General features: G+C 36.8%; 2 protein-coding genes and 1 pseudogene across 15 annotated transcripts; 2 read left to right on the top strand and 1 right to left on the bottom strand.

The window, feature by feature from the left end:
- Positions 1-138: 138 nt before the first annotated feature.
- Positions 139-8,840, bottom strand: LOC125646439 (uncharacterized). 11 transcript variants are annotated; one of them, XM_056139377.1, is made up of 7 exons: positions 8,723-8,840; positions 8,051-8,191; positions 4,379-5,147; positions 3,713-3,787; positions 3,476-3,577; positions 1,620-1,710; positions 139-1,384 (listed from the first exon to the last, which is right to left on the bottom strand). In XM_056139377.1, the coding sequence occupies exons 4-7, from the start codon at positions 3,768-3,770 to the stop codon at positions 445-447; spliced, it is 1,191 nt and encodes a 396-aa protein (XP_055995352.1). In that variant the 5' UTR covers positions 3,771-3,787; positions 4,379-5,147; positions 8,051-8,191; positions 8,723-8,840; the 3' UTR covers positions 139-444. The 11 variants fall into 11 exon arrangements, with proteins under 11 accessions (XP_055995352.1, XP_055995349.1, XP_055995351.1 ...); XM_056139374.1 differs by lacking the exon at positions 8,723-8,840 and adding an exon at positions 8,288-8,417 and having other exon boundaries at positions 8,039-8,191; XM_056139376.1 differs by lacking the exon at positions 8,723-8,840 and adding an exon at positions 8,235-8,405 and having other exon boundaries at positions 4,379-4,561; positions 8,039-8,079.
- LOC125646443 (uncharacterized) lies at positions 7,122-24,403 on the top strand. 4 transcript variants are annotated; one of them, XM_048872738.2, is made up of 5 exons: positions 13,844-16,632; positions 16,832-16,975; positions 17,050-17,418; positions 17,882-17,969; positions 19,782-24,403. In XM_048872738.2, exons 1-5 carry the CDS (start codon positions 16,569-16,571, stop codon positions 19,978-19,980), a joined length of 864 nt encoding a protein of 287 aa, XP_048728695.2. In that variant the 5' UTR covers positions 13,844-16,568; the 3' UTR covers positions 19,981-24,403. The 4 variants fall into 4 exon arrangements, with proteins under 4 accessions (XP_055995360.1, XP_055995359.1, XP_048728695.2 ...); XM_048872739.2 differs by having other exon boundaries at positions 16,111-16,632; positions 17,065-17,418; XM_056139385.1 differs by lacking the exon at positions 13,844-16,632 and adding an exon at positions 7,122-7,248 and having other exon boundaries at positions 16,832-17,418; positions 19,782-20,206.
- LOC130046726 (uncharacterized) lies at positions 9,597-13,755 on the top strand (annotated as a pseudogene).
- Positions 24,404-26,795: the final 2,392 nt, after the last annotated feature.

The raw sequence follows: 26,795 nt of genomic DNA, 5'->3' as shown, positions 1-26,795 counted from the left end.
TTTTTTTCTTTTTTCATTTGCGACCTCCGGATGTAACATTTTTCTAAACATAAACGTAGGATGCTTTTTTAAAAATGTAAGTAAAACTGATATACCAGTAAAATTTAGGAATTCATTATATCAAAACGAAAATGGCAATGCGTTATTCTCATATTTTACTACTAAATGCGCTGTAATCAGTCCAGTTACAAAATCATTTCATGATAGATCATTTATACAATCACTTGCGTAACTAGGAACTTTACAATGTAAGAAATCAGTTACGATGTCCTTACAAATCTTTGCTATCTACTCTTAAAAGATACCACCCATGCATTCAATCTACACCCCTGAAGGATTGTTTACACTTAATGCAGCTAGTGTTTGTTATGATAGGATTGAGTTTACTTTATCGTAATAAAACGTCAAATCTTTTCGTATGGTTCTAGATATGATAACATTTCTTTACTTGATGCTATGTTCTTCAGACAAATTTGGATCACTATCAACATGTTTCATTTGCTTTAGAGCTTCGTCATATCCTGCTGAGGAATGTTTACTGCTTCTGACACTGGTGGGTCGCGTGCCCTCTGATGCAAGAACGTCCCCTTCCGAATGTGGCGATGATTTAGTATTATTAAATTTTTCACTTGTTCTTTTGTCTTTTGGAGCCCCATCACTTGACCTTGCTGACTGACGCTGTTTGAGTCGTTGTTCCACGCCGTTCTCAATAGTTGAATTGTTTTCCTCAGTGTCAGGTTTGGATTCATCCTGCTTAGAGTCAACTACTTTTATTCTCTCACGTTGTTTATCTCCTTCGGTATTTGAATTCCGTCCACTTGAGGACATGCGCATAGAATTGGACCTTTTTTCTTTGTTTACCTTTGCAGAATGGCTGCTAGCAACACTTATCTTTGATGATCTAGAAGATTTCTTTTCATTTGCTGGACTTTCAGTGGCGCTAATGAGTGATGATTTAGCGACTGAATTTTCACTTGAGAGACTATCAGTGGCGCTAATATTTGACGATTCAGCGACTGTGTTTTCATTTGACGGTCCACCTTGAACACTGATATTTGAAGATCTAGCGTCTTGATTTTCCTTATGTAGACCAACACTACTTTGATTGTGTTGACTGTTATTTGGACCAGTGTCCACAACACGTTTTTCGTCTTGGATTCCATTTTCTTTAGCATCTGATGCATTGATAATTTCCATGATGTTTAAGTCTTCTTGATCCTGGAGTTCCTTGAGTTTGGCGTTCTGAACTGCCTCCTCTATTTCAAAGTAAGATGGATCTGTAACTTGTAGTAATTGCATGGCGATATCACTCCTTCTATTTTCTGCCTCGGCGTCCATAAAACCGACCTCCTCATCTGATTTCTTGGTTCTCTTCCGGTATTTACTGTAATCCAGGAAAAAAGTGAAAGAAACTATCTCAAAGTAATTTTCAAAAAGTTAACAACGTTTTAATTTGATCATAATGTGCTTTTCAGAAACCTCTTTGTTTTCTTTTCTGTTGAAGCTGCTTTATAATGGGAAATAATGTCGGTTTCACGTGTATTCATATACAGTTTTATTCATCAATTTCAGATAATTTGAAGTGTGTATCATGTATAATAACTTCACAATGTATTTACCTCTGTCGTTTTCTGCGATAAACCAGTACCACTACAATACCTAGCAAGGCAAGTAAGGCGATTCCGCCTAGCACAGCTGCTGTTGGCCATTCTAAAATAGGATTAAAGTACAATTTTCTTCGAAATCCAAATACCAAACGTGCTAATAGCATATAAACATATCATCAACTATAAGTATATTTTGTACGTTGCATGTCATTCACTGTAGTTTTACATTGGATTATCTCCCAATGTATCATTTTTTCAGTTGTACACCGAATTGCCCTCTATTAATTGTGGTTATGCTACTTCCTGTATTCATTCCCTGATACATTTGCGGTTTTTGACCTGAGTGTTAGACACTTCCGGTCTAAAATTTGACGCTATATCTGTCTGCAGCTTTGTCTGGCGTCCACAATTTACATTTAGTGGTGTCACTTAATTTTGCAGAAAGTGTTTCATTTGCAGCAATAAAACTTGAATGACGGGAAGACATCACTCCTACTTTGTATTGCAGCCCCACCTTTGACCTAGAGATACGAACATAGTGTTTTCTGATATACTATTGCCGATTTTAGACCCCAGAGAGACCTCTCTCCTAATTGATATTAAACATGTCCTTCCTACCTAAAAATAGCGTTTAAAATTAGTAATTAGCGAGATTTTTGTTTTGAAGCTTATTTGATTTAAGCTTGAAAACAGGTCGTTATATGGACTATTGCAAAATCCAAGTGAAACGGTAAAGCATAAGTAAATGAACTCAGCTAGAAAAATCCAAACGCTCTCACATTCATTTCCGTATTCAATGTTCATGTAAAATAAGAGGAGATTGAACAATTTAAATCAAGATAAATGTTTATTGTTGAATAATGATGAAAGTGAAGTAGATCAATTTCACATGAATGGAAAATGATTAGTAGTTGATCGCCTTGCATTTGAAACTTTTTGGAAGAGTTATATACCCTTAATAACAATAAGAAAAAATTACTTTTGAAAAATATCTGCGGTGAGTAAATGATTTATTTTATTCCATACTTTATAAACAGAGTGTTAAACATATTTCATCAAAACTTTCTCTTTCTATCAATTTTCAAGTTGAAAGAAATCAAGCAGTAATCAAAATTATGCAAATTCCTAATGTGAGATTTTTAAAATATATTTATTGAAATGAAATTTCCAATTGAAACATGTTCATTAGACATTGAATACCTTAAATTGAAAAGGATAGCTCTAAATTGGTCAATTCTCCATTACTTGTACTTGGACAATAGAGCAGCACTTGTTTTTAAAAAAAATTCAAATTACCTCTCTTAAATCATTAGGCAACATTAAGCAATCAGAAAATACAATAAGGAAAATCAATGTGTAATCAATTGTAAAGTTACGTGAATTGCATTCAAACTATTTTATCATTAAAACGGATTTTTAAATGTGTCTCTATTATTACATGTAGCTAATAACATTTTACCAAGTTGTATTTCAAATGAATTATCTTAGTGCTGCCTTTCGATTTATTCAAATGGCTATTGTTGACCTATAGAATATATGTTGCCCATCATTGCATACAAGGTAGCTGAAGGGTAGACGTCTTTTTTTTTTTCTTTTTTTTTTTGTTGTTGTTGTTTTTTTTACAACCCGTCATAACCGAAAACTGAGTAAATTTGTCCGTACAAAAATCTCAAAGTTACTCCACTCAACCAAGTTAGATGAATCGGACAACGCCTGCTTTAAAAATCTACAGACTACATTCCCTCCTTGTGACCTTTTTATTGAACCTTGTCCTCTATAGATACTTTTTAGAAAAAAAAGTGTCTCATTCATTCATTGTTTTATAAGATAGTTTTTATCATTGCCTCGAACTTATAAACAGAACTCACGTGACGGTTTCCACCCTCCTCCGTCACCGTTGTTGTCCGGACTAGATGCTGGCATTTTATCACTGACAAGATGCGTTGTTCTATTAGAGGTGGTCATCTCAACTGGGAAAAAGATGGATAACGTAAAAATATCCATGGAACATTTTCATCATATTCTAAACATTACATTACAAAGTTCTGTCATGTGTACTAACAGCAAAACAGTTTCCTTCTGCCACTTATTTTGGTCAGGCTTACCTGTTGAGTGTTGTTCAGGTTTCCCTGTCGTCCATGTGTCCTCCGTCGTGTTGTTCATGACAGTTGTGTAAGTGCCTGAAAAGTCAATCACAGTGGACGACATTAGAGTTGTAAGCGAGGGAAACATGGAAAGACAACAAATGCTTCTATCGGATATTCCCTAAAAATTTTGTGCATTGTGAAAGGAAGCTGATCATTTCCTTTCGAAAATAAATATGATGCTAAATATTCTGTAACAAAGACATGTAGAGATGATACATTATCACAAAATCTTTCCGCGAACAAAGAAATCCATGTGTAATAGTTTTCTCATTTCATCATGTGTACTACAACGTATTATGGGGGTCAATGACTAAATTCGTATGCCGAATTAAGAGTTATTTCCGGTGTCACAGCAGACGATACTTTTGTATTGCAAATCCGAGAAACATCTATCAAATCATAAGTACATACTAAAATACGTTCACTTTGATACAAGTTATCTAAGGAATCTTCGGCTCACATGAACATGAATACCCCTTTGCTATTTACTCCGTCACTTGTACAATACAGATAGGATTGTAGAAGGAAAACTCAGGTTGTTAGCGTTGACTGATTTTCATTGAAATATTGAGTAAAGAAAGTGGAATTGAAAAGTAAGGACATAATGTTAGGAGGGCAACTTACCTTCAACATTGGCCGGTGATTCTCAGCACACACGCTTGGGTAGTGTTGTTGACATGATTTTCAGTGACACAAGGTCCTTTCACGTATATCCGGTGGTGGTATCTTTGTCCTTCTCACTCAGGAAAACTTAAAGTTACTACCGGTCGCGGGCTAAGCGTTTTTACTGTCATGAACCTTCATTTTCTTTCAAAACAGACATTACTTTGTGTACATGCAATTTTCATCAACAGTGCTGCATATACATGAACATATTCTGTGATAGTTATTATTTCTAAATTGCTCGTTGTAACTTTCTTTGGATAAAACATATCTCACAACAGATATGAGTCGTATTTACTATGTGTCTAATGACAACCATCTTGTATGTAAAGAATTTTCATTTTGTGGGTATGTGAATTTCTGTTGTCACTAGAATTCCTCTCAGTCATCAACTGATGTGATTTTCAAATTAAATGTTGACATACTAAATGAAAATGCGAAGACAATTATAATGAAATTCTTATCAAGTGTCTGTAGACTAAACACTTCCGGTTTTTCTGACACATAGTCACGTGATCGGAGGTTGGTCAGGATGTCATTAGTCAAACTTATATGCACAGCTCTAACAGCATCTTTAAGTAGCTGATACTTAATCACCTTTGGAAAAAATAAGATATATGACGATCACTACTTAAAATGTTTTTGTTAATGAACGTGTCAACCGTCAGAGTGACGTAAGGTTGTATCTAATCACCCTCGTACTTGTGTAGCAGTCCGCTTTTTGATATACCTGAAGATTTAAGATGAAATAATTTATGAGAGAATGTATTGGTTCTGTGCATTTTTGATACATGAAAAATGATAGCTTGAGTTTTATATAAGTCATTCTAATCCAAATGACATCTTTCATTCGCTCCCCTACTACATGTCATCACATTTTGTGTAGAGATTATTGAAAAGATATACATGTGTAGACATAAGAAAAGAACTGAGAACAAAAATCAGCGACCAATCTTATATACACGTTTATATGCAGTGAACTTCTCTAAACCGGCCCGCTCTCCTGCCAAAAAATAAATAAATAAATGAAACAAAACAAAACAAAAAACAACAACAAAAAGCAAAATACCCCCCCCCCCCCCAAAAAAAAACCGGCCGGTTCACAGGGGTGGCCAGTTTATCGAGAATTTCGCATTTAGAGACATTTCAAATCCATGTTAACAAAGTAGGTACTGTTCATTTTGATCTGGTGATCTACATGTATGATTAACTATCGGTGAGGATCAAATTAGTCCGCTTGTACCTACAGGTAATCATAAATCACAAGAAATGATCTAATTTTAAACTGGAAATATATAACAGGATACATAAAGAAAACACAGAGGTATATTATTGGAATTCCTCTTACATGTATATATCAAAACTCTGTTTACATTCATCGCTACAAATTTGATTTGACGTTTTTGAAAAGTATGGAAGTAGATATGAAATTGTAATTTGAATATTTCTCATGAATTTTAAGTCTATGGAAACCAAATTAATTCATCTTTTTATAATTATCATTAACTGTCATGGGTTTGTTCTTTACCGCTTATATCCACGATAGAATGGTGCAACAATATGGCGTTTGATACTGTATTCATTCACTATGTTCCTAACTGGGTTTTTTTTGTTTTTTTACGTGTCACTGTCTTAACACTCTTGATAGCACAGGTGAAGAATAGAAATTATAAAGGCCACCGTGTTTTTCACACCTTTCCTACTTGGCCAGTTGGTCGGTCGATTCGCACACCTGGCCGATCTTATTCACCCTCTGACCATAATTTTCTCGTCTCCAAAAAGTGAGCGGTATTATAAGGGTAAAGTACAGAAGTTTGTCAACAAATATACTTTAAAAAGTGGCCGATGTCCGGTTTCTAGAGGTGGCCGGTTTTGTAAGACTATCTTTGTAAGGAAATGTTAAGATTTCTGCGAGGACTATGGAAAATCGCCCGATATCCAGGGAGAACCGGTTTTCTGAGGGGCCGATTTGGAGAATTCATATATATATATATATATATATATACGTTTCTAAGACAGTTCACAGATCCCAGCGTATACACAGTTTCATGATTTAAAAAAAATCTGAAAATCGTAATTAAAAAGCTTTACGTGAATGTTTCAAAGAAGATATCAGATTACTTTATGTTTTAAAAGAAAGACTCCACACATACACTGTACATATATACTGACATACATACAGACAGACAGACAGACAAAACAGGCAGACGGGCAGACACATATAAAACGAATAATATTATGGATGTCCCACATAGAAAAACAAACATATATCAAACAATTTACCCCCTCTACGTCCCAGACAAACAAATAGTTTAAACAAATGAATCCCTATATGTCCCTCGAGCACAGACAAACAGACATACATGAAAGGTGATAACTAACAGTGATCAATGTCATAATTCCTATAAGCAATACAAAGAGAGAGTTGGGCAAACACGGACCCCTGGATATACCAGAGGTGGATCAGATGCCCACGACGAGTAAGCATTCCCTGTCGACCGGTCACACCCGCCGCTATATGTCATAAAGTCCGAAGTCAAAATCAGTGTGACAAGAACAACCTAACAATTCGCATGAAACACGTCAGACAGCATTTGACCCAGTGATAACTAGGTTGTATTGGCAAACTAAATCGTTATACCGAGCAAAGAATTTGCGAATTGCTGACCTTCAGACGAGACTGTGATGACCCTTGTAATATTGTGGTACCATAGTCCGACTCAACAGTGTACGAACTATCTAACGATATATTGATACCCTGACCCGCCATCTTGCAAGACATCTCCAAAGACACAGCCTGTCTAAAGGACATATCTGGAGAGATTTGTCAGGTATGTTCTCGACTATTACGACATTGGCGTCGGAGGTAGCTGTGGAATCTACGACAATTCGCTTTTCGCAGTTATTCGTATCGAAAAATCTGTGGTTTCCTGTGAACCACGACGTGTAGGCAATTGTTGATGGTTCATTGGATGATTCAGAGGGAATAAATATTAGATTTCAATAGACATTATAATTATTTTTTGCATTATCTATACTTAGAACATTCAATCAATAACATCCCGTGGTTATATTTCCCGCTGTTTTGATTACTGAATTTTCGGCGTGCATTTCGTGCGATTAGATTTTTTCTTTTTCGGAATTTCCAGAATTTTGATAGCAGTTGTGTTTGGATTTATCAAATAAGCTTAGGATTTATTTCAGTTGAGTAAAGTAAAGTTACCTAGGACAAATTTTACCCACATTTATTCATTAGCTGTAACTCACAACCATGGGCTTGTACTTGCATTTGGTATTGGGGTCACTGGCTCTGCTCATTCTCTTAACTATCACTCTATTATCTTCTTTCTGAGTTATATTGGATAGTTAAGTATGTTGTATAGATTATGGCTTCAAATAAACTAATCAACTTGTACAAAGCTTCTAGGAATGAATTAAAATCGTTGAAAAGAATTGGTAATGCTAAAGATAAAAGAATCCTGGAGCTTAGTGAAGCCAAGGAAAACTTTACTTTCAGCGATGTGGCAGAAGTGACACAGATTACATTCACACAATGGACAGCATGGAGCGAAGCAGGTGTCACCATTGAGAAGCCCAAAGGAGAAGCTTCAGCAAACCTACCTTCACTCGTACCTAATGAGACCAATCAGCTTCATCTCATCCTACTTGAAATGAACAAAAACCTCCAGCAACTACAAGACTTCAGGACACAGAAGAAAATTTGGATAAGACGGTGATCCTTACCACGCCATAGTTCAACAACAACCAAATAGTCTGGTAAAGGAAAGGAACAGAAAGTTATTATAGACAAACTGACCTTTGTTATTCCTTCATCAGATTATGTAACAGATCCATTTAAGGGAGTCAAACCTAAACGCAGCTGAGTTAAGAATATCCGAGAAAAATCACAGTGCTGTTATAAATGTACAGTAGTACGACATAAATGAGTTCGCAAAATGGCCGACGTTGTAAACTCTCGCATGCGTCCTGCGTATTACAGAATGAGATACACGATACATTCGTTGTTATCCTGAATAAAAAAGTGTTCCCGGTATTTTTGTAGTTATTTTCTACTTTCGTTTCGTTGAGTTTTTGAATTATCCCCTTTGATACACAAATATCATCTGCATAGCAAATTGACACCGCACGGCAAGGAATAGACGAGAGAGCAGAAAGATATCATTGTACGAATGTCAAATGATGGATTTTTGAGTTACAAAATTGAGGAAATAACAGGGATAAACGGCAGAACACTTCAGAAATTTCTGAAGCGTGTGAAAGAAAGGGGCAACATAGAAAACTTACCTCGAGGTGGAAGCAGGAGAAAAACGACACCGCATGATGACAGAATCCTATTTCGTAGCATAAAAAACAACCGACGTCAGACTTTAAAAGATGTTACAAGCAGATTTAATGCGAGGACAGGATGCAATGTATCAACCAGAACTGAGAGTAGACGATTATTCGAGGACGGCTATAAAAGGTGTGTTGTTTCCAAGAAAACAACAATATCGCGTGTGAATCGGGAGAAAAGGACTAGATTTTGTCGGCAAAAATTACACTGGACAGTTGAAAACCACTGGTCTTCCATCATTTTCAGTGATGAGACTAAAATTGAACTTGGTCGGGATAATAAAATTTATGTTTGGAGGAAATCAGATGAAAGATTACGCCCCGAATGTTTAGGATAACGCAATGACAGAGACGCAATGTCGAGTTTCTGTTATGTTTTGGGGTTGTATATCTTACTATGGTGTTGGAACTTTAAAAGCTGTGAATGGTAACATGAACAGTAATAAATATATTGAAGTTCTTGATGAATGTCTCTGGCCAGTTGTTGCGCGACACCTTACAAATCGCCGCTTGATCTTTCAAGAGGACAATGCTCCATGCCACGTATCTTTGCGCTCAAATCAGTGGAAGCAGGGCAATGATATCAGTACACTTTCATGGCCTCCACAGAGTCCAGACATTAACATTACTGAAATTGTCTGGAAAGTGTTAAAACTTCGGGTACAGAGACGGACAAATGAGATCCGAAATGCCAAAGACCGGGAGAAAGTTGTCCGTGATATTTGGAGTGACCTCCCTTTACATTATATTCGGAGTCTTTATAACACTCTTCCAAGGAGACTTCGCAGTGTGCTACGTACCTGAGGTCATATTACAAAGTATTAAGTCCATTTGGTAAGTGAATGTTCTGTTATTGGTACAAAACAGGCGCTTAGAATATTTCCAGGTGTTATTGCGATTGACGTGACGGTCGGCCATTTTGCGAACTCATTTATGTCGTAATACTGTACCTCTGTGCACTTCGCATCATATGACGTCACGAAGAAAAAGTACGTCACAGCGTACATGTTCTGATAGATGTATCCCGGGGAAAGTGTCATAATACGTTGTCGTTATTTGCTACCGTTATCAAGTGATCAGCTGTATATGTGAAAACGTTTCTTGTCAAATGATTATATATATTATTCCTTTATGATATCAAATCATTCTCCATTTTTAATATATAGTATGCACGAAGGTGATATTCATATTATATTGTGACCTTGAAATCGCCCCTAATCTGAATGACTGATGCGTTTAAAAATCCCCTTATGTACATAAATAATCTCATACCACAGAAACAGTGGCAAAGTTCAGGTTCAACTGCTATAAAAAGCAATATGATTTTTTCTGAAATATAATCTAGATATATTTATGCATTTGAAAAGTGCGGGAAGCAATTTCTGTCTTGTATATTAACAGTATGATATAAATAGGAATGTGGACAACCCCGGTAATTCGCTGATGACTGTTGATATGTTGATAATTTATAGCATGCTTAGTTTGAGTATACATTTCCTCCAAAAACTTTTCATGTTAAGGATTTTTTTATTTATTTCTGAGTATATTACTAAAAATTCGGTTGGTTACCCGCATGAACCTGAACTTTTGTTCACATGTAGGGTCTCTTGCTTTTTTCCAAAAATAAAGTGTTACGTGATATTCAACTGACGTCACGGGAAATTGCCATGAGGATAATTTAAGGTAGCTCAGTTACAGTCAACATATGGGTAGTATCGTTTCAGTGTTTAACCGTAACAAGTGTAATGATACCTGGGAATTTGAGGTGTAATTTCACCCCCATGATTATAGTGCATTTGACTATGGAAGTCCTTAACCTAGTTGCGAAACAAGTACACCCCTTACTGGAGAGTTAGGAGCCGCTGCTCTCCAGGATCTGTCACCAATACGTTTAAGCTCCACATTTGGACAGTAGGGCAAGCCTCTTGCGAACAATGTAGTAAGCAATGAAAAATCGAATGCAACAAGATGAATGTCAACGCCAAAGCCTGAGTCTCGGGAACCTCAAAACTCAAATCCAGTCCCATGGGATCTCTGACTCCCAAAAGGAAAGACAGGGGTAGGAAAACAAAAAAAGAACAAACGATAGAGATCCTCATTATCTAGATCCCCAGAGGATGACATGTCAAAGTGGACTCATATGTCACGCAGCAGGTCCACAAATGAAAGTCTACATGTTCAACAATTGCCAGTATTCGTGGGCACTAAGAGTCCAAATCGGGAATCTTTTACTTATCAATTTGAGAGGATTGCTGCGCATCGTGGTCATCACAGAAGAAAGCTTTTTGCCTCCTAGATTGTTTGGGTGACCTAGCCTTAGAGTACACCTGGAAAGTAAGACTACAAGAACCTGAAACGGCAACTAAAGCAGATATTCAGCAGGAAAGAGGTACCTATCCTTGCTCGTCGTCAGCTGCCCTTCACTAAGCAACTTGAAAATGAGAATGTTGATGTATTTGCCCAGCGTGTCTACTTCTTAACATTAGATGGGTATGACAATTTTGAAGGTCACATGATTGAGGAGATAGCAATGGAAACCTTCCGAGACTGTTGATTGATTGAATATTGTTTAACGTCCCTCTCGAGAATATTTCACTCATATGGAGACGTCACCATTACCGGTGAAGGGCTGTAAAATTTAGGCCTATGCTCGGCGCTTATGGCCATTAAGCAGGGAGGGATCTTTATCGTGTCACACCTGCTGTGACACGGGACCTCGGTATTGTGGTCTCATCCGAAGGACCTTCCTATTTAGTCGTCTCTTACGACAAGCAAAGGGTACAGAGGACCTATTCTAACCTGGATCCCCACGGGACTGTCAAGATGAGGAAGCTGCTATGAAAGCTATGGATAGAGAGCCGACAACATTACAGAAAGCCGTAAAATATGTAAGATCATCGTGCCCTGTATGGGTCAAGAGGAAGTACCAGATATACTACATCTACTCAACGCCAAGTTTCAATCCCAAGCAGGGAGGGAACCCCAGCAAGGGATTGTTCTTCAAGTAGGACTGAAACAAAACTCTCCAACAGAAAGGTAGCAACATATCTTCCTTGGATGAACTAGTAGGTCATCTAACTAACATGGTTCAAAAGTTGACCGCAACTGTTCCTAAATCTCATGATTTAAACGGGAAGAGGTCACGTCTATAGGCCCTCACTTGACCCTTGATGATAGCAGCCTAAAGGGTCAGTTAATTACTATAAGATGGGCTTTAGGGAAAAGTATTAAGCTTAATGTCATCATGGAGGGGAAACCATTAAATGTCATCACTGATACAACGGCTATGATTATCTTTATCAATGAACGAACAATTACACAGAACCAACTAGTCACTGCTGAGCTCATAAAATTAAAAGGATTAGGATCCCAAATCGTGCATGGCAAGTTACCTAGAAATGTCACTTTTAAAATTGACACTCTGTATGTATCCTGGGACTGATGTGCTGTGCCAATGGAAGATGACATGATAATAGGACTGGATTTTCTGGAGAACAGTATGGCTACTGCCTAATGCTATCGCCGGAGTACCAATTCAACTTGACTACCCATTTATTGGTGATTATGTTGTTTCCCCAGTTTGTGTCAAATTTGATGTTCTAGGATCGCATACTTTGGCAATAGGCGGTACAACAACCATGAACTTTATGAATGATACCAATACATTCGTCAAGATCAAAGAAGGACCTGTGGTCGGAGAGGCTGAAATTTACACGGAGATTTGTCACGAAGATGTCGGCACTCCGTATCCGAACTAACTAGACCTGTGTCAGTGATGACTACATACTTCAAACACATCTTACTGACATGTACGATGGGCCAGTCTCTGAACTCAATGATACAGAAAAGCGCTGTGCTGTTGGTGAGATTGGCATATATCTAACCTCGTAGTGCAGCTGTATCCAAGTCACAATTCTCAGGACTGCCAGAGCAAGCGCCTCTGGAAAGAGTTAGTCTTCCTGGCAGAAATGCATCTCATGACTCGTAACATGGGCAAGCCTGTCATACTGCATTGCCAAGACAATGACACGGGTGAAGCAGCAGCGCACACGCTCACTACCATACACATGATAGATATGTCAGATCATATCTTTCATAGACACTGCTTCTCTGACGAGTTAGAGGAACTGCGACAGTGGCAGAGGGAAATGACCCATGTCAAGTTTGGGGTCACAATGAAATCCGTACAGGACCCAGGGATGATAATGCTAATACCACCGGAGCAGCTTTTGCTTAAAACATATGTCTCCTGCCTTCCTCCTGCTCCTGGTTGCCACCTCAGTCATCCCCGGATCATTCTCTCCTTAGACAAGCAAGCATGTGTAATAGGAATATGCGGGTATCACTTCTGCTGAAGATAGCTAATGCCAAGGAGATATATAACCAATGGGTCCACTACCTTTATCATCTGCCATTCTTATTTAATTTTGTTTTATTTTATGTGGACGTCAATTTGGATTGTACATACAATTTCCATAACTACTTACGAAAAGTACATGATTGCTGTTATCGTATGTTCGCCGTTCTCATACCTTAAGAACAGTTCAATTATTACTATTCTTCATGTCCTGTTGAAATTTTGAGGTGTATTTTATGTAGCTGTCAAGTTAACATTGTATTGATTCGTCAATGAACGCCACCGGCTTTTTAAGGAGGGAAGGAGTGTGATACCAAAGCCCGACTCCTCTGTGTACGGGTTATCTAACGATTGATACCCTGACCCGCCATCTTGGGTGGCAGGGGACAGTTTCTTTGGTTTTGAAACATGTGGATAAGGGGGTATGCACCAAAGTCAGATTATGACAGACTAATGAAAAATCATATTTACCTTTTATGTCAATACTTGTATTTCATATTAGTGTAGTTAATAAATTATGACCCTAAATTACATGTCATCTATAAATACTGGTGCTGGTGCAAAAAACATGCTCTGAGCAGGTCCCCCTTTTTGCTTCGATTTTTTCTCATTTGGGCTAATCCGCACCACCCCCACACCATCACAGTACCAAACATGGGGATTTAGACACTGCACAATCAAGAACCCTATCTGCCCTTCTCAAAAATCTACCTCTCATATGGGGCCATCCACCTTCCCTCACAGCTACAGATCTTTTACTGGACCCTGCATGTTTTCACCGGAATTTCTTCAGTAACTGACCACGTGTCTTAGTTTCGTATTTGCACCCATCTATATACTAGGAATCATGGTGACACCTACATATTGTAATGAACATTTTTATTAAGCACTCAACTACATTTGACATGAATCCTAAATTATTGTATACATTTTTACACACGTAATATCACTTCAAATATGGGGTATTTCCACTTTTTGAAAAAGTTGACCGGGCCTATAGTGCGAAACCGTCCCCTGCTACCTTGTCAGACGGCTCCACGAAAACAGCCTTTCTAAAGGACATATCTTGAGAGATATGTCAGGTATGAGGGCGAGTCAATAAGTATTTAATTGCCCTCCAGTGCACTTAGACCAACGATGTTCAAGTGCCATCAGCCTGAACTAAAAAAGTCGGGGTCCTTTCCATTGACCCACTCCTCAACTGCCGTCACGACTTCTTCGTCAGACCGAAAATGACGTCCATGGATATCCTTTTTCAAGTTTGAGAATAGGAAGAACTCGCTAGGAGCTAGGTCAGGCGAATAGGCAGGATGTGGTATTAATTCATACCATTTTCGCTTTACAGCATCCATTGAAACTTTTCAAGTGTCACTGTGGACTCTCGCGTTGTCCTGTTGCAGCAAAACACCTTTAGAGGGTTTACGTCGGCGTTTTTCACGGATGGCAGTTTTCAGCTGGTCTAACAAGTTTGCATTGTATACTTCAGTTATTGTACTTCTCTTAGGTAAAAAGCCCAACATAATAACGCGTTTGCGTCACAAAATACTGTGGCCATCACCTTCCAGCAGATGGTTGAGTCTTGAACTTCTTTGGCTTCAGGGACCCAAGCCCTAACCACTGACGACTCTGAGCCTTATTCTCTGGCTCATAATAATGAACCCAAGTCTCATCTACAGTCAACAGATGCAAAAGAAAATCATATTTTGACCTAAAACGCTTCAACAAGGCCCTGCATACTGATGCTCTGGTCGCCATTTGCTCATCGCTAAGGGAGTTGAGGACCCAATGGGATGTTAACTTGCGCATAACTAAACGATCATGTAAGATTATTGAAACGCTACCATGTGAAATGCCTAATGCCTGCGCTATTTCTTCCACATGAATTCACCTATCAGAGTATACCAGATCCCGAACTTTCGTACACATTTCTTCGTCGGTGGTATCCAGCGGGCGTCCAGACCTGGTTTCATCTTCTAAAGACGTTCTACCGCGTTTGAATCCCCCTACCCGAATTTAACCTGAGCATAAGATGGTGCAGAAGAGCCTTAAACATCAGATAACTCGCCGTGTATTTCCTTGACTGTTTTACCTTTTAGATACAAGTACCGAATTATAGCATGATACTCAACTTTAAATGAAAAGCATGCCTTTGCATCACTAGCCATGTTTGACATTCAATATCTTATCTAAGAATGACTCGATACGCGTGCAATTTTGTACCCAGGTATAGAACATGTATTGAAACATGGCATGAAAATCGTGACCATCTCGGTCAATCGAAAATGGGATAGGCTAGTTACTTATTAACTCTCCTTTGTATCTCCTCGACTATTACACCAACATCAACTTATTTGCCAGTTGCTTGCCTCGATTTAAAAACTGATTATACACAGAACAAGCTATTGCGTATCGAATCACTTGATAGATATAGCCACTATATACAGGTGATAATAGAAAGTTGGTACATAAATATGGGAAGTTGACGATGGAAGTGAAATCATCCTTTTGTTATAAAGTTGAGTTATTTGTCGTTAATACTCAATTTTTACTAGAATATCTAAGTACGTAGCAGATGTGGAGGATTGGTGATTATGTGCCCCACGTGTACACAAACAGGCATATATCAAACAAATTACATGTAACTATGTGTGTTCCACTTAAACCAAAAAAAAAAAAAAACATACTAAACAAATAATTGATGCATCTAATTTCCGCCGTACGCTGGTTCAAGCGTCGCTAAAATAAGAAGTGGTTATTTTGAGCATCAAATGATGACATATCAATATCAATTAGATCATAATTATGCATTACTTTAAAGATATACATGTACAATATAGATTAGCTGACAGTCTAAGGTTCAAGAGTTAGTGCTAACTACATTTTGTAGTACCATTGTGAGTGTTTAGTTATATATTATATCATTATTTCCTCGATTTATTAATAACACATAATAGGTAAATATGCATTTTTGTAACATAAAAGCAAATTCTAGAAGAGAGAGGGGGATAGAGAGAGGGGGTAGAAATTGAGGGAGATATATATAGAGAGATAACATTGTAGAGTTGTGTGATCTATATATTCAAAATCTGTTTTACTGATATCTTAGACTATCCCCAGTTTACGACCATAAAGCTTTTTTTTTTATTGACACGACATTGTCAATCATTTTGGTTTTTGAAATGAACGAAACTTTATTTCTTAAAAAAAGGAAACGGAAGAGTTCATGTAAAATGTTCTCACATCAACATTACGTAATTCTAATTAAAAGCTACTTAAGGCGGACAACCTAGTGCCGGGTCTCTCAAAGTTCATTTTCTATATTCAATTCCATATTTCGTTTCCTACATATCCTCGCCCAAATTAAGATTAATTGGAATTCTATTCTATGAATTCCTCATATTGTATTTCACTGAAAGCACTGTGTAAATAACATCGGTTTTCATGGGGGACATAAGGATCCTCCGACTTTTCTGTACTATCTTAATTTTCTACAATGATGTATACGGTAAGCATTTACAAGTAGTATATTAAGAATATCTAAATGAATAATATGATGGTAAATACATGCAAAATTGAAGTAATTGTGTGTTTAATTTGATTAGGGGTAAGATAGTGATCCCTGAATGATATACTGCTAAGACTTCTCAAACGATCAGAGTCTTAAAGTTTGCTAAGGTTAAATACGACAACTTATGTATCCCTAGGTTATTGGTCTTTTTGGAGCGACTGGACCACATGTCCTTCACCTTGTGAGGGAGAAATAAGATCGAGAAGACGACGTTGTACAACACAGTTTTGTAATGGAATTTATTATGAATATGAGTCCTGCGAGCCCAAAGATTGTTTAGGTTTGCTTTAAAATGACATCTTTAAATAATAATGGTTCAGTATCCTGATGCGTTTACAAATTCAATCGGTACAGAATTTTATTTTCTAGAGCCAACCAAATCACCAGTGGCTTTAAAAGAAAACTTTAACCCCCTTCCTATTCAAGAAACATCGAAGTCCTTTGAATCGCCAAGTAAGGTCCCCCGAATATTACTGAAACCCATGCCAATCTTAATCACCAGCGATCTGAAGAACACCCGCCAGACACAAAAGAATACGTTCGCCGTCGTGACCACTTCTCCCAGAAAATCTGAAGTAAGCGATGCTTTAAATGAAATGTCGACACTACAAAAGAGAAATTTGAAGGAAAATACAAAATCCTCACAAACAACACGTATTTTCAATGCTCGCCACGATCAAAATCTTCATACAATATCAGAAGGACAAACAACAAGCGTGCACGGTAATTGCTCTATCATTATAATGTCAGGGCCGTAAATTAACCTTCAATTTGGAGGAGGCAGGAAATTAGGCGGGGGTCTGGGGGCCGCCCAGGCCCCCAGACGCTGAGCACATTTTGTGCACACTGAACACGTTTCGTGCAAAATCCTTGATTCTAGGGCCTTCTAAGATGTTACTTGACTAACTCATTCTAAAAGAAAGATTTGGAATGCTTTTTAAGGGAGGTATCATGTTCTTAGTTATTGGAAACAACATAAATTCTAATGAACTTTAAATTTTAATTTTTTTTTGGCTCAAAAGTTGGAGGAGGCAGCTGCCTCCTCCGCCTCCATGTAATTTAAGGCCCTGAATGTTCCCGAGTGTATGTTGTACCGAAATGAAACCATCCATAGCAATTTAAAGGACGACTACTTAACAAAATAATGCGTCCGTTAATGATGATGACGTGTGTGTTATATTTACAGGAAGTGACGTCACTGTTGCCATACTGGTAGCGGTTCCAATTATAACAGGATGCATCGTTTTATACACCATGGCTAAAATCTACAAATTGTAAGATTGAAACTTTAGATGACCAGACTCTGGGATCATGTGACAAACTCAGAATTAAGTCAAAATTCCAATCACCTTCATGATGTACTTTACTTTTTGAACTGATTTTATTTTTTATTTGCAGACACTAGGATGAAGCAATATTGAATAACAATTTTATTTTACAATGATTGACTTCTTAATCATTTTATCATAAGATTCAGATTTTTACACAAGCTTAAGATGTTTCATGATCCTGGGGTCTCTGAACTGGATTAAATTTGATCCTCTAAATTCACTATATTTTGATAACAAATGTATTTACGACTTTCTAGCTGCAATGATGTAACACTCTCCGATTTCTTTATTCTGACGTTGTCGGGATAGAGCTACAATTCCATAGGATCTTTGTAATGTGCATACTATTTTCCCTAGGAATAACCTGTAATGAGCTCCGAGTATTTATCTCCAATGTTGTTTACACTAAAAAAAGAGTACTAAAGGTGTTTTTCATTACATAGCATGTACAACGTGCAAAATTTTTCATCTGTTCTGCCATGCTTGTTTTCGTGAGATCTCGTAGGTGGATCTACTGAAAAATCTAAACATTGACAATCAGCGCGGAAATGTACTTAACTCGAACCATTATCCCAACAAAGAAAGAAAATTATATGGTGGCAGAAGAAGTTTACACTTTGCTGTTCATTTTTTAACTTGATATCAAATTTAAACCTTTTCAATACCGACGAAATCGCTTTCTCCTCCGTACTCGCCCATTGATGTAAACACTACCTTAAATGGGCATATGCAAATGAATTGACAACCGGAAGTTCCATCAAACATGGCGCACAGTGTGAATCGAGAAATTGGAATATATCGAAAAATGGTTAAAAACGGTAGAATAGAGTGTCACAAACCGTAAGTTTGCAGGTTGTAAATTATGTGTTGCAGGGGTTCCAACAGTCTAGTTTAAAGTCAGCATTTCGCAAATTATATGGTCGTTATAACGATCTAGTTTACCAATACAACCTACTATTGAGTCAAATGCTGTCTGACGTGTTGTTTCATACCGATTGTTAGGCCGTTCTTGGCACACAGATTTTGACTTAGGATAACTCCGTTTACCTGATCAAGATATAGGGCTCACGGCGGGTGTGATCGGTTGACAGGGGATGCTTACTCCTCCTAGGCACCTGATCCCACCTCTGATATATCCAGGGGTCGGTGTGTGTCCCACTTTCTATTTTGTATTGCTTGAGGAGTTCTGAGATTGATCACTGTTCGCTATTTTCACATTTCACTAAGATACAAATGATATGATTTTTATTTACCTAAAGAAAGCCAGCAAATGTTTAGAATGCTAAAAAATTTTGCTCCTAAGGAGTTTTATCCCCCCCCCTCCTCCAAAAGAGACGGCTATATCATTTGCAGGTACAGCATGTACAGTTGTAACTACTTTCTGTCTGTAGTATGTTATTATGTTTGTCATCCTACAATATGACATCAAATTGTGAGAAAGTTTCCCAGTTTACTTTCGGAAGGTCGGTGGTCTTTTCCCAGGTACTTGTATCTGGGTTCTCTCTTTCACCAATAAAAACTGTGCGCCATCAGATATCTGAAAAATTGTTAAGTGTGGCGGAAAACATCATTAAATCAATCAATCAAATTGTACGACTTTCTGTACCCCGTTCATTTATAAATATGTGGGAAAATCGCAGCAGTTCCTGCTTTTCAATCTGTTACAGTACTGATAATGGCATATTCATATAATGTAAAGTGAGAGAAGACACATTTTTCAGAATAAATTAAATTTTACAACTACATGTATTGCAGAATAAAAGATCGACAACAAAAACACACGAATGACAAACCAGACAGATGTACCTCATTGTCGTCCAGTGAAAAGAATGACGAGGAAAGGGAAACACAAGAAGATTATAATTACCTGACCTACAACGATATCAGCAAACGGAGTTCGTGCGAAAACAGCTCCCCAACTCACAGTTACGTTTATGACGTCACTTGGTATTAGTAACGCAATGAATAAAAATAGGGCTCTCGGAAAGCTTTTTATTTTCTTAATGACACAATAGCTAGTTATTAATATTTCATACCTAGATTTGGATTTCATTTTGCAAATATTTTAAATTTGTAAGTATGCTTTTCTGAATAATGGTTTCCAACGCTACAAAATGTCTAGGTTTTGCACTTCGGCATTTACATGTACCTATCGTGAAATAGATTGGTTGTTTGGTGTTTTTGTTTTTTGGTTGGTTTTTTTTTTTTTTTTTTTTGGTTTTTTTTTGGTTTTTTTTCCTTTTGTTTTGACCATATTTTATGATCAGATCAAAAGCATTGGGAACAAGTTCTAACAACTTACTAGTCCCTCTCCTCATAGAGAAATAGAGTTCACATTAACTATGTTTTGTGAAATGCAATTGATTTGTGATTATCTCTCTGACCCCTATTTACTCCTCAAACAATTTTTTCACGGATTGCAATAATTTGGTATTTTTGCAGTATGTACTGAAATATGATTTCTTTCGTTTGAACTTATTTAATTAAATGATGAATAATTATGAGGTAGGCGGGATTAGAAAGTGCTGACGGGTAGAGGGTATTCGAATAGTATTCATACCGACAATTCCGGACGACACGAGAAATTCGCTCTAAAGTACGCAGAACGAGCCTCCATATCAGATATACTAAGTCTCAGAGAGTAGAATATGTGAATAACGAAATATCAGGTTTGAGACACGAAATTCAAGGCACAACTATTTCTGTTAGTACGGAACTGAAGAAATTCAAGGGTGAATGTGAGATTACTTGGAAGTCCAAGGGGAACAAAATCCAGTAGAATTTTGTCCGATTTTAGAATACGTCAAATGCAAATTGGATAGATAAAATTCTTTGTATTAATGTCAAAAAGTTATCTTGTCAACCTTCATGTGTGAGGATAGTTTACTTAGATGCAAGTGGATGTGCTTTTGGGGGTTACTGTGTTGAGAGTAGACATAGTACAACACATGGTACATTGTATGTGGAATTGTGATGGCTCTTACAAGGAGTCGACTTGGAGGGAGTTAGTTGCAGTTTTAAGAGTGTTATGAGCTTGCAGGATAGAGGGTTAAATGGTTTAATGCAAACTATGGGTATTAATGTTAGATTTTATTCGAAGGGAAGGTACAAAAGAAATATGATTTCTTTCGTTTCAACTTAGTGAATTAGACTTCAAATATTTTCTTTTGTTGGAATGATAAATGATTATGAGGTCAGCGGGATGAGTACATTGTAAGTAGAGAAGGGAGGGTATTCGAATAATATTCCCAACTATCTATTTTGTATTGCTTGTAGGAGTTATGAGATTGATCACTGTTCGTTATCTTTACCTTGCATTCATTCGGACAATTCCGGACGACGCAAAAAATTCGTTTTAATTTAAAAGAGAACTATTTGATGTTTCATAATGAATCCATTTTGAATGAAGTATATTGCGCTGTTGAATTTCATTGACAAGGTGCTTGTCAGGTTACAAAACTCATGAAGTTTTGAATTTATTATAATTGATGAGTTAATGAGGGAACTGCGTTTAATGGCGATGTGAAATGAAGTGAATGTCATTGTAATTTTAAATATAAAAAATAATTTGTTGTATCTGAATAGCATGAAATCGAGGAACATTAAATATGACCGATCTACATGTATATCCTATCTTTGGTTCATTTCCGTTACCGACATCACACTGTCAACGCAATTCTACTAAATTCTATATTCCGAGTAATATGTATTTAGAAAAACGTGTCCGGTTTGATAATAATTGCCTGGTACGTATAGCAAGGTGCATATTCTCTTTGCAATAATTATTGTCAAATGGTACACTATCTTGAAAGATCTTCTCATTGTTAATTACATTCAATTGACACGTCACAATGGAAGGCATGTTATTGCGCGCATGTTGCAGCACATTCGTAACAAAATACACGTTCGGCGCCAAGAAACAGCAAACATTGTTATTACACCTGACTTTCTTTCTATATAAAATTAATAAGATTTAGAATCAATATTTGAACTGATAAACCAACTCTCACACTCGTGGTCTGTTGAATGGTCAATAGTCTGCCTTATTCATATTGGCAACAACAAGTCTTACGACTCTTGTTCTGTTGCTATGTTTTACGTAATTGCAAGGCTGCTGATGAAATATAGAATTTATTAGATGAAACAGAGAGCAGAAATAAGGAAAATGTAACTATCAATTAGGACATCGGGTATGTTTTCTTTTAAACAAGTGAATACGGTGATAAATGAACGTGATCACACAGTCTTGTTAAACATTCTAAGTCAACTAGTGCATCTAGTAAAAACAACCTAAAATGAAGGCGTATATAACGAAACAGTTATAGACTGTGTTCTCAGCCAAAAGCTACGGCTTTGGGCAAAGATCCGTTCTTGGGTCAAACAAATCAACTGTTATCCTCGTACTCAGTCAATAAATGTATACTAATGACCTGTCCGGTCAATATTTTATCTGATACACAATCAGAAAAAATTAAATTAAAGAAGAAACAAGCTCAAAGAGCAACAGAAACCTGTTAAGTTCAATTGAATGAGAAAAGAAAACGACTATTTTGATTTTTCTTGTTTTTATTTGTACATATGCTTGTGGATAAAATATTATATTTCGATTAGGATAAATATTTACCCATGATTAACTGAAAGAAGGGAGAATATACTCATCATTTAATCAATAAGTGACAATAGGATAGATTACCATGAAGTATAAATAATCATTTCATACAATTCGATAGGCCGGAAACAATGCCAAATATTGTCCTGGCTTATTACGTAACGCGGAAATTCAGCTTTTATATCATTTTTTGAGAGAGTTTGATAATATCGTTTCGGAAATTTTATTTACGTTCTCAAATTCGATCCAGGTTAATTTCTCTGTCCAAATATATTTTCACGTACTTTTGAAATTCATGGATTTTTGTCATACTAAATATTTTTACAGCAATGAAACAATCGTAAAACACTGCTTTTATAATTAACTTCATCGTTTTGGATGACGTGACATTGGCGATCATTGAACACATGTTGTACATGTGTACACGTGTTGACGTAATTATAGCCGCACTTTCTATAGAAAATTGTCACCCTGGTCCGTCCGTCACACTTTCTTCTTCTTCAAACTCCTCTTTTATTTTCAGCAGTAATCAATAAAGCTTTTGGAATATGATAAGTGGTGTCCTGTAGATGTGCAATAAAGTTTTGGGATTTTCAATTTTAGTCTGTAGGTCAAATGAGGGTTAAAAAACCCCTGTTCTTTCTAAAACAAATTCCCTGGCTTCCAGAAGTACTGTTACATTCTATGCAGTAGCCAAGTCATCTTTTGGAAGATGATTGGTGATGTCTTTCAGATGTGCAATAAGATTTCAGAATTTTCATTCTCACTCTGGGGGTTTATTGAGGGTCGAAAAACGACGTTCTTCTATACATGTAGACAAACATTGTTCCCAGAAGCCCTCTTACATTTTATGCAGTGGCCAAATAATCTTTTGGGAGATGATTGGTGGTGCCCTGTAGATGTACTATAAGTTTTCGGAATTTTCATTTTCATATTGAGGGGAAATGGAGTGGAAAAACGACAAACAAAAACCTGGCGCTCAGTACATTGTGTCATGTGCAACACTAATATATTTGCTTTAAGAGTTGGAATCTCAACCATTTTAAAGATGTTTGAAGGATGAAAAAAAGATGGCAGTTGGGAGGACTCCGGGACACTTATATGTGGTCTATATCGCTTTAACAGGTACGACAGATATAGATAAATTTTTCAATCTATCAATGTGAAAGATCTTGAACAAAGCCAAAACTATTGCAATCATTCCTATCGAAATTAAACTGTTGAATGTCAAACGTTGTAATATTTGATCTCTCCATTTGTAAAATGTAATTTTTCATTTCTATCGTATAATTTTTCATTTGTATTTTTTTTCATTTGTATTGTGTAATTTTTTATTTGTATTTTATATTTTCCAATTGTATATTCTATTTTCCTATTTGTATTGTACAACTTTTCATTTTTAAAATTCTATATTTTCCATTTGTATTCTGTAATGTTTCATTTGAATTGTATTATTCTTCATTTGTATTGTATTATTCTTCATTTATATTGTATTATTTTTTATTTGTATTGTATATGAAGGATTGTCTATAATTGTGGTTTGTTACAAACGATTTCATTGGTTTAAATCATGATTCAACTATGAGGCTATATGCTATACCACTTTTATAACTATTGTTTACTTACAAATAGCCATATTTTCTATTTTTGCTTTTGATATCTTTACAAATTTTAATGATGGTCATTTTCTCATGAATACGCTGCAGTTATAAACAATGAGCGTATGAATCTTGATAAGTGTGAATAAAAGACACCGCAGAGTCCTCTACATCTGCTTTGTACTTAGATATTTTATTGAAAATAAATATTAACGGCAAACTAACAACTCAACTTTATGAAAATGAATATTAACGGCAAACTAACAATTCAACTTAATGACAAACGGGATGATTTTAGCTTCTCCATCGTCAACTTACCATATTCATGTAGCAATATTCAATTATCGTCTGCATATTGTGATTATATCTTTCATCTGATTCGATACACAAGCCTGTTTTGCGTATGATCAGTTTTTAAATCGAGGCAGGTCACTGACACACAAGTTGATGTTACAGGGTTTTCAACAGTCTCGTTTAAAGCCAGCATTTCGCAAAGTCTATGGTCGTTATGATCTAAAAATGATCATGATTCGATACAACCTATCTTTATGTCAAATGCTGTCTGACGCGTTTCATGCCGATGGTGAGGCCGTTCTTGCCACCTGATCAAAATATAGGGCTCACGGCTGGTATGACCGGTCGACAGGGGATGCTTACTCCTCTTAAGCATCTGATCCCATCTCTGGTGTGTCCAGGGGTCCGTGTTTGCCCAACTCCCTATTTCATATTACTGATAGGAATGATGAGATTGATCACTGTTCGTTATTGTATTGCTGATAGAATATTGAGATTGATCCCTGTTAGTTATATTCCCCTTTCACGTAGTGCGTCTCTTTTACCGGCTAACACACTTTGAGATGTATGTCGGCGTGAAGCATCGCAGTTTTTCAAAAATGTAATGAAATTTATTTTTTAAACAAATTTTATTGAATGTCCCTTTTCTTGTCAACTTCGTGTTTAACTAATCTTGCACGGAAACAAGGACCAGTTTATCAAGTGGTTGAAAATCCAGAATTAACATTTCGATTGTTTTCAAGACGATGCAGGCTAAAACTTGACCAATGAAATCATTTATAACAAATCAAAATAAACCATCCCTCGGATACAATACAAATGAAAAATCATACAATACTAGCAGAAAAATATACAGTATAAATTGAAGCTAGGAAGAATTGTTCAAGCACACTAAAACTGATGTCTCCCCTTCCATTTTCCATACATTTAAAACATTTTAGGGATCATCTTTAAAGTAGAAAAGGTCAAAGGTAATTAAAATGGCACGCGATATATTGTCTTGTCATGGTGTACCCACATACCAAATATCAAAGACCAATGTCAAAAGACAAAAACGTATGATCCTGACAAAAGAAATGGCCAAAGAATCTATTATTAGAGCTTTACATAAAGAGCCAAGGTCAACGATCGTCGAAATGGTACGCGACACATTGTCTTATCATGGTATACCCACATACTAAATATCAAAGGCCTATGTTAAAAAACAAAAAAAGTTGTGGCCCGGACAAACTTTGTATGAGAAGAATTCATGTTAAAACATATGTCCCCCTTCATGGAAGGTGAGACATAAATGAAAAATTATACAATATAAAATTGAAAATTATACTATACAAATGGAAAAAATCAACATTTGACATGCCATAAGAAACCTCTCTTCCCCTTGGCCTGTGTAGAGATAGACGAAGCTTAGTGGAGTGATGATAATTAAACCACAAGACGTGTTGATATACATGGGTCTATACGGCACACGGTCACCACCACTCAGTATAGCCCTACTGACATATCAGTGACCAGAGATAACTGGGGTATATAGAAATGCTAATGATAGAACTGTGAACATTGTCAGACACGGGGAACAGAGACAATGGTCCACAGGCCTGGCATCTAGACAAAATCTACAGCAGCAAATCAGGAGACATACTGGTTTATCCATAAACAATACCCATTTTCAGAGTCGTCCATGCATGTCTGCTAAAATATTTGGATATTCGTGGATATCCCAATATAATTACGTATGATAGACAGATAAAGAGCCGCCCATTGGTTAATGTGGAATGGAGAATTAAAGTGTCCATTAGTGAATGTCTAGTAGAGAGTTAATAGCCCATAGAGAGTTAAAGAGCCCAGTTTAGTTTATGTTCATTATTCAATTTATGTATGTATCAACTCCAAATAAATCGTACTTTGGTATTTGCTCTTTTTAACATTTAACAATGTTTGGACGCGGTAGTATAATACTTGTCTTCTGACTGATAATAATCAAAATTAAAAAATACATACCACAAAAAGGAGTGACATAAGTATATGTGACAGGGGCTGTGTTTTGATGTCAATAAATATGCATGCACATTTATAAAATTAACAATACCTATACTGCATTGTTATATTGTCTAATGAACCGTCGCGGTGGTCTAGAGGTTAGAGCGTCCGTCCCACACGCGGAAGGTTGGGGTTCAAATCCCGACCGCGTTAATACAGGTAGTGACAGTTTCATCTCCAAACGCTCGGCATCAGGTGTGAATGTCACGGGTCCTCGGAGATGACCTT

The sequence above is a fragment of the Ostrea edulis genome, chromosome 6, assembly GCF_947568905.1.
Source record: "Ostrea edulis chromosome 6, xbOstEdul1.1, whole genome shotgun sequence".
Classification (NCBI taxonomy): Eukaryota; Metazoa; Mollusca; class Bivalvia; order Ostreida; family Ostreidae; genus Ostrea; species Ostrea edulis.
This window is presented reverse-complemented; position numbering and strand designations above follow the sequence as displayed.

Coding starts and splice junctions, on each gene's coding strand:
- LOC125646443 (XM_048872738.2), top strand. CDS start 16,569: ATGGGGGACATAAGGATCCTCCGACTTTTCTGTACTATCTTAATTTTC. Junction 16,976..17,049: donor CGAGCCCAAAGATTGTTTAG/GTTTGCTTTAAA, acceptor CAATCGGTACAG/AATTTTATTTTCTAGAGCCA. Junction 17,419..17,881: donor ACAAACAACAAGCGTGCACG/GTAATTGCTCTA, acceptor TTATATTTACAG/GAAGTGACGTCACTGTTGCC.
- LOC125646439 (XM_056139372.1), bottom strand. CDS start 3,839: ATGTTTCCCTCGCTTACAACTCTAATGTCGTCCACTGTGATTGACTTT. Junction 3,578..3,712: donor ACCTGAACAACACTCAACAG/GTAAGCCTGACC, acceptor TCTTTTTCCCAG/TTGAGATGACCACCTCTAAT. Junction 1,711..3,475: donor AGGAGGGTGGAAACCGTCAC/GTGAGTTCTGTT, acceptor ATCCTATTTTAG/AATGGCCAACAGCAGCTGTG.